We start from the raw sequence: 14,763 nt of genomic DNA, 5'->3' as shown, positions 1-14,763 counted from the left end.
CATCCACAACTGTCCTTCTCAACGGTACCCATGACACATAAGGGCTTCTTACTCACACCCATGGACATTACACTTGACACAAAAAAATTAAATAAAAAAATAGATGCCATACACACACATGTGTTGTTTCACACGTGTTACATTAACACACTCAACTCTGGCTGCTATATTCTCATATTCTCACACAGACTGTATGCTTTGCACTAGCAATGTTCAAGAAGTGACGTGACAGTCACTAGCCAAGTATGGTGACCCATTCTCAGAATGTATGCTCTGCATTTAACCCATCCAAAGTGCAAACACACAGCAGTGAACACACACACACTGTGAACTCACACCCAGAGCAATGGGCAGCCATTTATGCTGCGGCGCCCGGGGAGCAGTTGGGGGTTCGGTGCCTTGCTCAAGGGCACCTCGGTTGTGTTTTTCATGTTTAGTACTGCTGCTTGCTTTTAAGCAACATTGAATAAAGTGTCATGTAAATACATCTGACGTGACTTCACAGGAGTTTGCAGAGCTTGTAAAAATATACCCATGTTGCTGTTGTCTCCACTACTGTTTATTTAGTTACTAAGAGGAAAGTGCACAGCACATATTAACATATTTATATCAGCGTTGCTTTCATCAGAGTGGGCGGTGTAAGTATATGGTTGTTTAACAGCTTGTAAAGTGTATCTTTTGCACTTAGATATTTGTAATATTAATATGACTTGGGTTTGTTTTATGCACTAAAGGTGGACACATGAGAAGCTTACATTTGTGAATGAAGACTTGTTCAACAGGAAGTGGGAAGTGACCAAAGAAATATCATTTTTGGAGAAGAAAAATTGAGTGCATGAACTATATGTGTGAGTGATGGGTTTTGTTTTGAACATATTTTCAAGTTTTTTATAAGCATATTTCTGTTTGTAAGAGCATGTTGGAGTACATAAGAACATATAACGGATATGAGTTTTATGTTATTTGATAAATGTTTTTATAAGACACATGTATTGAAGTGCTTGTTTAACAAGTTCAAAATGTTTTAATATTCTTGTCTAACAGTTCTATGTTCAGTTCTATATTTTGGAAAATCTAGGGTGCCCCCTGCTGTCTAGGAACCTAGCTTGCAGACAGACAAATTCATAACATTTATTGGATTTTTTTTCTGTAATAGTTAAAAAAAAAGTTTTCCATAATAAAACCAGTGGTCTTTAAACAGTCTTTCAACTTTATTATTCAAGCCTAGAGAGAGAAAGCAATAAATAGATGTATTTCTGAACATGAATCTGTGGAATGCTTGAATTGTTGAATTGAAACGTCAGGCACTTTGAAAAAAAAAAGAAATTATAATTGGGGAAATGTGAATCAATTTAAATTTAAATCTGTTAATATGCTTCCCACTTATTAATGATCTGTTATGCATTGTTTCATTTTTTTGCTCAGCATTAAGGTCCATTCTGTGCAAAAGTTTAGAATATATACACAGATGTACAACAATTAATGGAAATCTTCTGTTTCACACACAATATGTACACAAAAGACTATACAAAATAAGCATACATGTTGACATTTATGATAAAGTAGTTGTTATCTCCAAAAGGAAACAATATTAGTCCTGGTTCCTTTAAACAGATACTGATGAGGTGTTACAGATGGACATATTATAGTATGACCACAGAAACATTTCAATAAACTTGCAAGCCCATCAATGCTGTGTTATGCTGTAGTGACCTTTCGCATAAAATCATCATTGTTCGTCCTATTCCTGGAGTGGAATTTCACTGAAACACAACATCACCATGCAAACCACACATATTTTCAAGCTTATTAAAACTATGCTCATTTTCAAGATGTTCAAATAAAAATCCAATTATACAACAAACAAAATGACACAACATGGAAAATCTTCAACAGTATTGTGTGTTTCTTGAATACTGCTAAATAACTAGTATTCAGACATTTATGTTCCTTCTCCTCTCAAAAACAGAGTAAAGAAATGTTGTCATATGAACGTGCCGAGAACTGCACTAATCACTAAAGGACTGTAAAACTTCTTGTTCTGTACATTTCATTTCTTGGATTTTGCCACCAAAAATGTACCAGTACATACAATACATTTACTTCAGGTTCTTCATCTGACATTGAAGCATAGTGCTTAAACATACGCACAAAACTGTACACTTCCTACTTACATGTTATAAACTCTTTTTTTGGGACTTCTGAATGATATTCATCAAGAATGATCTCACAATTCACATACAATGGGGTTGTAAAATAAGTTGTCTAGGATCATCAGAATCTAACATTTCACTGAAATGTTAATAGTTTTTAGAATTACAAAAATGTGTATTGAACTAGAATATTGAAAGGCTTTTGGACCCCAAAATACGCACTGAGTTATAAAAGCGGACAGTGTCAGTGTAAAAATGCTCGGTGTAGCAGGAGGTAGTCTTCAAACTGCATGTTTACAACTTTGGCAATTTTCATCTCAGTTTCACAGTTTCGTGTAGATTTGGAAGTTCCATCTGCCAGTCATAACTGCAATACTTTTGCAAGAAAAAAATTGTCTTTCATTAAAAATACATTTATAAACAGGGGTGCACAAACGTTTTTCAGCTTGGTTCTCAAAAGAGCACCTGGAGATTTGGTTTGGTCCTCATACTGTATTGTGTGACCCATTAACTAACTATAAAATATAATAATAATGACAATAATATTATTGCACTTTATTATTACTACTATTTTATAAAATAATAAACAGAATAATAAAGTGTGATAATACTATAATGCCTATATTTTAAAATAAAAAGGGAGTATTAAATAAAAATGCAATTATTGTATAATAAACCTACAAATAAAATGCTAATATTTTATATATATATATATATATATATATATATATATATATATATATATATATATATATATATTCGATATCTATCAGAGTAAATGAAACTGAACATGGTACAGAGGTTTCAGGTTCAGGAGTTTGTGTTTTGGTCTTTAACTGTTGCCGTCCAGTTGTAGCTCTTTCAGTGGCCACCCGACGCCTTCTTTCCGGTCACCCACTCTATTATGATGAACGTAAAGCTCATAATCATGAAGATGAAACCCAGTATCACAAATGCAAGCGCCTGGAAAACATAAAAGAATGTGAGAAAAAAACAAAGCCATATATCTGTAGAAGTGAACTGACATTCAGTCTGATTCTCACCTGGATTTTTGGCCGAGATTTCAGCGGCTCCTTTTCTTTAGGGACGATGCAAATGTAGAATATTCCCGGAAGAATGAAAATGAGGCTGGGAGCAGATGTGGCACCTAAAACAAAAATCATTCAGTCCAATTCAGCATTTGAATGATACTGGATTAAAGTGACCATTAAAATCCTCTACGTGACATATCTGACTTACCGATGAAGCCGAAGATGTCACGAATGTTGGGCACGAAAATGACGAGCAGGTTGACTAAGATGAGGAGGCACACAGCGATGGAGATGTGACGCACCCAGTGGAAAGGCTGATCGGGGAAAAGAAGCTGCAAGACAGCACGGCGAATCTAGAGAGGAACAAGGCACTGTCAACACTCAGCCAGCACGAATAAGAGGAATTATATATTATATCAGATATGCAAACAATAATGAGCCAGGAAAACCAGGAAAATGAAAGTACCGGGAAGAGGACCACTGGAACGGTCAGCGTCACTGCTATAAGCACAGCCAGCCGAACACACAGCATCAGGGTGTCTTTTTTACTGTACATCTCCAGAAGCTCCGACTTAACATTCCCTACACGTATTTAGACACAGTGAATGTTAAAATATTTACAAATATAACAAACCTGATTATTATTTACCATGGTACTTTGTAAACGCCATAGATCTAGAACTAGGTGCAGGTACTTCTGTTTGTTTGTGAACTTTCTCTTACCGTAGAAGGTGAGGTAGCCAAAGATGGCAGTCAGCAGATACATGACAAACATGGCCAAGATTGAGATATTAGCAATTTTTTGCATGCGTTCCTTCTTAGGACTGAAATGAGAAGACAAAAAAAAAATCAATACATAAAAAAATATGATTTTTAAAGCCAATGTGAATGAACAAAAATGCAGTTCCTGTCTTACTTTTTGAGTTCTGTGTAAATGGGCAACACTTCAGGGTGGCACACAAAAGCGAAAGCCATAATGGGAATGGTAAAAGCAGTCTATGATGAATAAAAAAACCATAAAATATAATGATTAATTGACTGCACTAAAGCAAAAAGGACAAATGTTCTGATTTGCAGTTGATCTCTCTAACCTCAGGGTTGACAGTTATGAATTTGGCTTCACATGTGTCGTCGGTAGTGTTGTGTATGTTTTCAGTGACAGCAGTCTCATTATAGCTGTGATCTAAAGAACACTCTGTGACAAACTTCTTGTAGATAACCTAGTAAGGAACAATGGAGAGATGCTTTTATTTGTCACAACTACAAACTTCTTTGCTGTTTATATACTGTATGTAAGTGAATGGAGATTGGACTTACAGATATGAGAAAGAAGACCATGCAGCTGAGAGAGAAACCACTGGTGTAGCCCAGATACCCTAAAATAAATGCAGAAACCCATGATAAATGCATGTACAAGTTCATGCCATACCAATTACGTGAAATTGATTTTAAATGCGTCGTTTCAGACACTCAACATAGATTTTTAGCGCAGATGTGTAAGTGCTTGATTGTGATTATTATGAAATATAATGAAATGAGAAATGGAACAAAATGAGATGAAAGGAAAGAAGGCAGGAAGCTGAACCTACCAAGTCGTTTCATAAACGCCAGAGGAAGAATGATGGCGACACTAACGATAATGATGAGACACTTCCCATCAACAAACCAGTAACTGAATAAGAGAACACATGTGAATATTTCACACAACTTATCATGTCAGAAGGAGTGATAAGATTATGAAAAGCAGACAGAATGGACACTTCAGAGTTTGTTTTAGTCATAAACAGAGAGTTATAAATGAAATAAAATACAAGTGAGGTTAAGAGTCTATTTAGTATTTAAGAGAAGCAAACGACTAACTTTGATAAAGGATTTCACATGCTTAATGTCATAAATTAGCTTATTTGATTAGTGACCTTGAAATAGTACATAATCTATAGTGCAACAGTTCTCATTCATTTTACCTCATGATTATTTGTTTTTATCTTTTTCAAAATCCCCACTAGATTCAGCGCATCAGTGTTATGTTCTGGTACTCACGTTGAGTTATCTGGCAGTGCCATAAGACCCTGAATAACTGAAGGTAACTCGATCTTCACAATAAACAAGTAACTGGACATTGCTGTTGGATCAAATGAAGAAACATTGAGTGTTGCAGTGCATCTGTATTCAGTGCTCATATTCCTTTAAGTAGTTATCCATGCCTTTGATTTATCAGCTGTGATGTCTTTTTGACATTATGAGAGTAACAGTAAAATGTTGAATTTTACCTCCGATGTTGTGCAGTGTTATAATGCATGCTGCTAAGATCTTCCCTGGTGAACCAAATGCACGGTACCCGAGCTGTTCATATGCACGGATGCCTAAACATACAAGCAAACATAACAGAAAGTTCAGAAAGTGGATTTGTAACACAGTGTGTGATGTTATCAGGATTGTCTGAGGAGATGAAAGAGATCATGTTTCTCACCAACCACGCCTGCAGTCTTCAGAAGCAGGTGAATGGAGTAGGCAGAGAGGATAGCGATGAGAATCAACAGGATTCTGCAAACAGTTTAAACAAATGATGAAACTAGATAAACCACAACAGCAAAAAGCAACTTTCCATGTGGAATGTTTTTGACCATCCAAAGAAAGTCAAAGAGGTACAAAACAACACTATATCCCACTGTTTTTCGTTTATTAATTTAATTTTAAAAATTAATTAATTTCAAAAATATATTTTTTATTTTCCATAGAAGAAAGTCATGTTTGAAACAACGTTAAGTTGAGTATATGTTGAAAGAATTAACACTTTTGGATGACATTATTTTAATCATGCTCTTTTAGTTTTACAGATTTTCAGACTCATTACCCTTAGCCTACGAAAAAGTAGTATACTTCAAGTTTATTTTACTAAGTATACTGAAGTAAAGTTCAAGTATATTTTAAAGTATACTTTATGTAGCAAGTATACATATATCAGTGTTTTAGTAGTATACTTGTAAGTGTCCTGTTTCAGTACTCCTTGGGACTATATTGGCCCACTTTCTAGTATATGAAAGTATACTTTTAAGTATCCTTTATGTAAAACAGTAGAAAACTACAAATTTACCTCTATGTTTGTAGTTTGTACTGCAATTATACTAAAAGTAAACTTATAAGTATACTGATAGTTTACTTATTAAATATATTGTACAATTTGAAGTATAGTCTAAGTAAATTACTAGTTCAGTAATAGTTTTCTTTAAGTGAACTTTACATCATACTTTAAGTAAACTACTACGTATGTCCCTATTTAGGTTTTAATGTGTATATATTTTGTTGTATGAATATCTGAACAAACTAAACATCCAAAGAAAGAACAGGGTATCTCCTTGTAAACAAGAACATTTTATTTTAGCTTCATGCATAATTTTTTTTTAAATTGTAATGTATTACATAAAAAATAAAGATATAAAATTTTGAACCAAAAGCTGAAAAAAAAGACTATGAATTGGATTCAGAACGATAATCTAAACATAGAAGGAGTCGATTAACCCCCCAAAGCTTGACTGTAATTATTACCTCTTCATAGGGTGACATTTTATTCCATAACGTTACAGTTTTGATGCTGTTTCGTGTCAGATGATCATGTTAGAGTCCATGTGTTAGTATCTGGTGTTTCTTTTTTCTTCTTCACTTGTGTTTTTATGGAAATTCTGTGCAGAAGATGTGTACTAGCGCCCACTGCAGTATAATAATGAAAACACTCAAATATAGCTCAAATATATTTAGACTTTTTGTAAGAATAAGTCAAGTATACATAAATGCAATTTTAAGTATGTTTCTGAGAAGTACATGAAGCCCATTTCTGAGAAGGACATAAAGTAAACTAAAAGCATACTTTCCTATTTTAAGATTAAAATAAGTATACTAATAGCACACTTGAATAAATGTATTTTTCGTAAGGGTAGCCAGTCATTAGTCTTTCAGAGGTGCTAATTTAATCATGATTAGGTGACACAAACTGCACTTTGATCAGGGATATTATCACCAGTTGACGTAGAGATGACAGAGGAGACACAAATCTAACCTCTAATCTCATTAATGACGCATTAGACAAACTGAGAGTGTATTTCTTTGGAGTACAACAACAACACTGTCACACACACACACACACACACACACACACACACACACACACACACACACAGACACACACACACACACACGCACACGCAAACACACACACACACACACACACACACACACACACACACACACACACACACACACACACACACACACACACACACACCCACAAGTCTCTGTAGGTAGTAAAAGTACACAAAATAACCATCAATTACATTTTCTATGATTTAACACTTCCCCCTAGTATCTATTTACATTTATTGTAAGGAAGTTTTGTTGTGTGCTTGGTTTTTTTTTAGCTGTTGAGGTTGAAACTATACTAGCAAATGTTTTTCTTTGTTTCTCTTCTCTTGTACAACAAGCTGCTTGAACAGCCTGATTGAGCTAGACAGACAGACAAATATACAGACAGACAGACAGGCTTTGATTTGAGTACAGATTACAGCAGGCTATTATTAACCCTCTCAGGTCTGATCTGTAAGCTGTGCATGTGCAGTTGTCACATCATAGACACACGGCTACTGTACGTTTAAGCTCCCTACAAAAATAAAACCCTGTCATTCACAAGGATTAGCAACTGCATTTGTTCTATCAAGGAGCGTAGTTCTATTTAGTTGTTGTTTTATAATATGTCTGCTGTCAGAACTTGATAATTCATCCTAGCACTCGATTTGTAAGGAACATGGTACGTGGTAAGGAGGCAGAGAAATAGAAAGAAGGGATTTTTAGCACTAGGTTTGCTCACGTTACATGATACCTCAGCCAAGAAAAAGCATGCAAATATTTGCGTTTGTATTGACTTAGAATTTGTGAGGCTGGATGTGACTGGCACGTGTACAGAGGCACACTGGAGTGTGGCTGGATGGGCCTTAAAGCTCGGTCAGGCCAAACCCGGACACACATACAGACCACGTGCATTCCCTGCATACTAACTGAAGTTAATGAATATAACACAGCCAAATGCCAAAAAAAAGACATCATTCCACTTAGAACCTGAAATGTTTTGTTGACATTTGTAACTATGGACACATACCAGAAAGACTAGATGGCTCTTCGACTCAAATAGTATTTACACACCGTACTTACTTGATGACGACATTAAAGAAACACTAGAACTAATTTTTATTATTACATCTTCAATTACCTTTATTTTTAGAATATATTATAGCACAAATCAACCCAAATGCGAATGAATGATTGGAAGTTTAGTTTGACTTACACAAAAAGGATGATTCCGGTGTTGGCCATTGCGTAAGCCAGTCCCAGAATTCCACTGCCCATAATGGCATTACTGAGGTTGAAAATAGACATTCTGAAGGAAGTCTTTCCCTCGAACTGGAATAACAGATAAATCGGTTATTAGTCAAGAATTGTTTATCTGTTTATCTGAATAGGCTCTTTTAGCTTAAATGGTTGTTTCACTTTTTCTGTGTATTAACTCCACAAATAATTAGTAGGATGGATTAGCTAGAAGTTATTCCTAGCGTTACACATTATACTTAACTGTAATATGGAGCATCTCTCTCTCAACTCTGAAATTTGGATACTCACATCTGTAAACTGGGTCTCTGTCATTCCATTGCTTTTGTTGGGGAGGAAGTTATCCCCATCTGTCAAGTTTTCAAGGGCATCAAATCTGTAATACGAAGAAAAATTAATTTAGTTTTTTATGTAAAGTAACAATGACATTTGAATTGCCCTGTTTTGAGTTCTGTTTCATTTTGTTTTGTGAAAATACAGGAAATGACTGAGCTGCTGAATCACTTTTTGACCCTTTAGCAAGTGAGGATCCTTAGCACATAAGACTTATTTGTATTTGCATTAATGCAACAGGTTTGTGTATGTTGTATTAATAAATGCCTTTGAAACAGGGGTCTCAAACTCAAATTGTGTTGTTTTCTACCAAGGGGCAAACTAAACGGCTTCAACAAATATAAGTGTTTTTACAACATGAATATGCCTAATAACAACAATAATAATTTAATTGTTAATAAAGCTGAAATTAAATCAAATATTAGATAAAAACGTATAAGTTTAAGTACTAAAATTACTAACTGTAATAAAATTAAAACATAAATAAAAAGAAATTGAAACTATATATTTAAATATTTTATTAAAAATGACAACAGCACATAAAATTACACTAAAATTAAAATGAAACCGAAAATATGAAGTTAAAAGCTAATTTAAAATATTAATAAAAAAACATAATAGTAAATGAATAATACTAAAAAACAATCATATGTAACAATCACATGAGATAATATTATTGGCCAAACCAACATGGAATTGAAAATTGATCTCTGATAGTAACACCTGAGTTTAAGATCCTTTCACAACTTGAATATCTAACATACTTTCAAACCAAGCTTTGCTTCAAAGTGGAAAAGGTCGCCAACTAAAAGATATGATGTCATGTAAAATTTGATAACTTTTTTTTTCTGAGATTCGTCTTGTGTTGGTGTGGAAACGTACCCGTTCTCTGGAATTCTGCTAGGGCTGAGATCATGGTGACCGTTTGACATTTTCTGAAGTTCCATTTTAGACTGTACAACACTTAAGAATCCTCCAAAGAACACCGTCTGTGAGGTCAAGCTCTGTAAACACAATCTGAAACACAGAAAAAGGTTCTGGGATAAATTATCATTTTACTTGACAACTGAAATAACGGTAAAACATTAATGCGTTGATGAAAAAAGTACAGTGTGAAAATGTCTAATATCTGAAAAATAAATTGCAGATACATGCGCAAATCTGCTTGAGCAGTGAGATCAGTGACAATCACTTGCTTCATTTCTTTAACTGATGTGCAACAGGAGCATAACCTTCACATAAATATCAAGGTTGAGGAGAAGGAAGGGAAAAGGTCATGGTAAAGACATTCCCCAAAGCATTACTGCATGCTAAAAAACACCTTATGGAAAGATTATCCTTGATATAAAACAGCTGTGAGTGTGTGTATTTCCCATCATTATATTCAGGTTGGTTAGTTAGTTGTGGGCAGTATTGATTAAAGCATGATTACTGTAAACAAAGTAAAAATACACTATAATTTTAATATGTGGGAGGTGCAAATTAACTCTACTAGCATAATTACCTAAAAACTAAATGTATATTTAGGTCTTGTGTGTTTTATTAAAGGTCAAATGTGTATAAATATAAAGATATGGCAGAATTAAGAAAAGTGTCATGCTATTGTAAATTCGGCTGACTGTTTTCACACAGGTTTCCTATACACGATTGCCATTGGTCAGGTGAATTATAACTCTGCCTCCAAATCCTTGCTTTTGTTTAAGCTATTTGGTCAGGATGCTCAACCAGGAGGTTAAAGTTTTACTGGTTAGCATGGCCATATGCTAACAACTTTCTCCAATACTACAGGCCTCTTTGACTTAAACAAACAGAGCAATGTTTTCATGTTGCAGAACTGTAAAAATCAACCTATGAATTGCAGGCCTATGACTGTCTCTCATATTACACTTGGATAGGGGACAGTATTTTACGTTTTGGTATAGTACATTTATAATATATTAACTAATTAACTAATTATAATCAAGCACTTCCCATGTGCTTTAGTGTGTTAGTCAACACAACAAAATAAGGGTATTTCTGTAAAGCATTGCAAAAGATCAATAAAACAATTATTTACAATTTACAGTAAAACTTTTAATTTGACTTAAAAAGTGTGCTTAGGAAACAGTCATAAAATACACTTGAGTGGCCTTTTATTTCTTTAATTTTGTTTGCAAGTACACATTAAAAAAAAAAAAAAAACATTTGTAGTACATTAAAGTGCCCACTGAATAAAATGTACAATTGTATGTGTTTATCATATTGGCTTCTTTTTGTACAAATAGCATGACTGATGCAACTTTTCTTAAACTTGCACTCTCAGCATGACAAGGAACCATTGTAAAAAAATGTGCAGTTCTTGTAGGTCAGGAAATACTGAAGTCTTAATCATTCAAGAGACTGGCCATAGCCTTATTAGGAAACAAATGTCTGTATTCATTCAGGTCTTTATTTGGGTTCTCTGACTACTTTAAGTCTTGCCAAAAGCTCGACAAGCAATGAACTTCAGTGTTTAGTGGTCAATCTACTAGCAAAATAAGTCAGTCAATATAAAATATCTGAACTTTATTTAGCTTTAGAGCCACAAATTAATTAATGTTCCATTCAAAACACTATATTTCAGACCACCATCATACTCTGTACAATCTATTATGTGCTTGTTTCAAATATACAGTTCAAGTGAAGTGTATTTTAACAGTATTCCATCACTGAATGTCTGTAGCTTTTTGGTTATAATGTAAAATATGTCAACGGAAAAGAGGTTAATGCAAAAGTTACTCTCGACAAACCATCAACTTAATGAACCCAAATGAACAACTTGTGTTTAAATAAAGCATGAAAGACAAAGACTGTAACAAAGACTGCAAAGCAAGGGAAGTTAAGCCTGTGAGAAAAGCCTTGGCTACAGGACTTCTGTCTGATGCAAGACTTTATCTGTATTGAAACAGCATGAGCCTCCCTACACACCCTTATTCAAACACGCTTTTGTTCCAACAGAAAGCGGACATTTAGAAAGTACTCACCACTGTGGGATAAGATTGCAAGTCTCTATCTCTAAGTGTAGCTATGTGGTGTCCTGAGGTCAGAGAGTCTTCACTCATTAGTTTGTTTCTGTGTTGCATTAGTGAAGCTGTCCAGCTTGTGTGAGCAGACGTTCAGAGCTCACCTGTGTGCTGAGACGGAGTAAGGGAGGAGATTAACTCCTGTGTGGAGGAGTGAACATGTGTCTGTGTTTAGGAACAACCTGGCACAAGTCCACCATCTTAACACTCTTGTTAATGTTAAAAAATGTAAATCTGTAGATTTGTATGTATGTATGATGTATTTATACATCAACATTATATGGCAGAGAAAAACATTCGGGCATTAGAGCTCTGAAGAATGGTCAGGGGGATTGTTTAATATGGGTGGGCTATAATATTGAACAAGGGGTTATAAAGTATGTGGTAAAAGCCAGAGGATTTTGGGTAATTGTACATGTTTTTCTATTGCCTTATTTGAGGTCTCTACACTTTAAAAAACACTGGGTTAAATACAACCCAATTTGGGTTAACCCAAGGGCTGGGTAAATATAGAACAATGCCCATCTTGGGTTAATTTTACCCAGCAAATTGGCTTGTTTATTTAACGCTGCTATAGTTTATTCATTTTTTAACAGTGTGATGTGGGAGAGAAGCAAGTAAACGAGCCAGGTGATGATACAAAGGCTTCAATAATCCACACAGGGGTAATCCATTAGGTGAAGGCAGAAACACACATACATGTCGATGAGACCGGTCAACCAAACACTGAACTAAATGCATGGAATGTTAAAGAGGGTTATTGACAAGACACACCTTAACATAATGACACAATTAACATGAGACATAAATTAGGTCACACGGAGAACATGACGAATGAAAACGCAACATAATGAGTCCAGAAGCATGTCATTACTCCCCCCTTCCAGAAGGTGTGACCTCTGACCGTGGAACAGTGTGTGTGTGTGGGGGTGGGGGGGGTGGGGGGGGTGGAGGTTCTGGTGGAGGATGGACCCCAGGAGGGGGTCAGCAGACAGAGACCACTGAGGGAGAAGCCAGTGAGGAGACCAAGGAGGTAGGAGGGATCCAGACCACAGTCATGATGCTGGCCCACGGTGGAGCCGACAGACGGAAGAGCAATGGTGGATGAAGGGCCAACGACTCCAAGGGGCCAACCAATGGTGGCGGAGCAGGTGGAGACGGAGAGCCGATTAGAGACTGGGCGACACTGAGGATCTGGAGAGCCAAGGCAGAGTAGATAGTGTCATCGACTGAGGCGGGGATCCGGAAGGAGCCAGAGAGACTGAGGACTGAGTTTGAGCTGGAGGGCAGGAGGAGCCTTACAGAGCCTGAGAGATGGAGGGACGAAGTGGAGCCAGAAATGTGGAGTCCATGGGCGGCGGATGGTCGACGACAGACCAATGTGGAGCCGGAGGGATGATGGAGCCCGGCATAGCTAGTGGACTGACAGGCCATGGTGGAGAAGAGGGAGCTAGGAGCCATGGTGGATCCGCTGGGTCGAAGGGTCGAGGCGGAGCCTGGAAGTGGAGAGAAGGGATCCTCCAGCCATGAAGCCGATGGAGAGTGGCAGACTCCTGGCCAATCAAGCGCACAGATGGTGGGCTGAGGGCAAGCAGAGGGGCTAACAGATGACAGCGTTGGAGGAGGCTGGAGCAGGTGATGGGGCAGGCATCTTCGAGGAGAAGGCAGTGGAGGGCACATTCTAAAAGCAGGCACTGGAGGATCGTAAGCCCCCTCAGGGCTGGACGAGGACATCAAGGTCAAAAGAGGGCTGGACGGGATCAGCGGAGACGATGGAAAGATGTCTCCATCAGCAGTAAGCTCGGACTGTGGGGGGGCTCTGGGTCCGGAGTAGGGCTTGTGTCGTCCGTGATGTCCACAGTCAGAGACGATGCACAAGACACCAGCACCCACTCCACCAAGGTGGCAATATTCCGGACAACCACACTCTGCACTTGTCATTCAGGTTGATCTTGTAGAAAGTGCAGAGGCAATAGTCCAGGTAGTGGGTATGGTTGGCGATTTCAACGAATAGTTTTATATGATCCTCGAGGAAAAGGCTCCTCTGCTCCAGCAGGAGGAGGAAGATGGCAGGATCATCCATAAAATAAAACAAAAACTGACAAAAGGGAGACACTTTACTTTTTCAAGGTCCTGACATCTGTTACGGTGTGATGTGGGAGAGAAGCACTAGGTCTAGGTCACACAGAGAACACGAGGAATGAAAATGTTACATAATGAGTCCAGGGGCGTGACATTTTTACTTCATTACATTTACTACAATCTTACTTTTTACTTCATAAATTAAATAAAGTTTACAGATTAACTTAAATCCTTAAAATTTACTTCCTTTATTCATCATTTACAGCATTGTTTCCTTATAAATCATAACATAATATAAACAACAAGCTTATACATCATACAGAACGAGTTTTCTTTTTTTTTAGAATGCAAAAATGCAGAAAGTTTTCTGTGAGGGGTAAATTTAGGTGCAATGTTGGTGCACAGGGCAGAATACAGCATGATGTATGGTTACTTTCACTTTTTCAATTTCAGAATATATAATGTAGAATATTGTGTTTTTACAGTATAAAAAACCATAACACCAGCTGAGAGTCCCCACAAGGATAGTAATCCAGACACGTGTGTCTGTTGTGGTAAGTAATGAGATTAGAAGATCAGGGCTTTTTTAAGGTTACCTGCATGCACTTGTTCTGGAAGGCAGGGGAGAGCGGGGTGATTTGAGCCTATGGGGAAGTTGAGCCAACCCCTTGTTTCTAGACAACTTAAAATAAAATAGGTGATATCAACCATGTGGTGGAGGGAAGCCCATGGAATAATTAATAATTAGAT

General features: G+C 36.7%; 1 protein-coding gene across 1 annotated transcript; it reads right to left on the bottom strand.

Moving 5' to 3' along the window:
• Positions 1-1,187: 1,187 nt before the first annotated feature.
• Positions 1,188-12,798, bottom strand: LOC113093913 (sodium-coupled neutral amino acid transporter 3-like). Its single transcript, XM_026259496.1, has 17 exons — positions 11,893-12,798; positions 9,773-9,907; positions 8,849-8,933; positions 8,517-8,632; positions 5,655-5,728; positions 5,455-5,547; positions 5,225-5,306; positions 4,774-4,856; positions 4,502-4,560; positions 4,276-4,404; positions 4,101-4,180; positions 3,908-4,008; positions 3,651-3,766; positions 3,393-3,537; positions 3,197-3,300; positions 2,955-3,116; positions 1,188-2,792 (listed from the first exon to the last, which is right to left on the bottom strand). The coding sequence occupies exons 2-16, from the start codon at positions 9,835-9,837 to the stop codon at positions 3,015-3,017; spliced, it is 1,434 nt and encodes a 477-aa protein (XP_026115281.1). The 5' UTR covers positions 9,838-9,907; positions 11,893-12,798; the 3' UTR covers positions 1,188-2,792; positions 2,955-3,014.
• Positions 12,799-14,763: the final 1,965 nt, after the last annotated feature.

Source organism: Carassius auratus, unplaced genomic scaffold (genome assembly GCF_003368295.1).
Source record: "Carassius auratus strain Wakin unplaced genomic scaffold, ASM336829v1 scaf_tig00215205, whole genome shotgun sequence".
Classification (NCBI taxonomy): Eukaryota; Metazoa; Chordata; class Actinopteri; order Cypriniformes; family Cyprinidae; genus Carassius; species Carassius auratus.
Note: the sequence above shows the minus strand (reverse complement) of the source record. Positions and strands in the feature narration are given on the sequence as shown.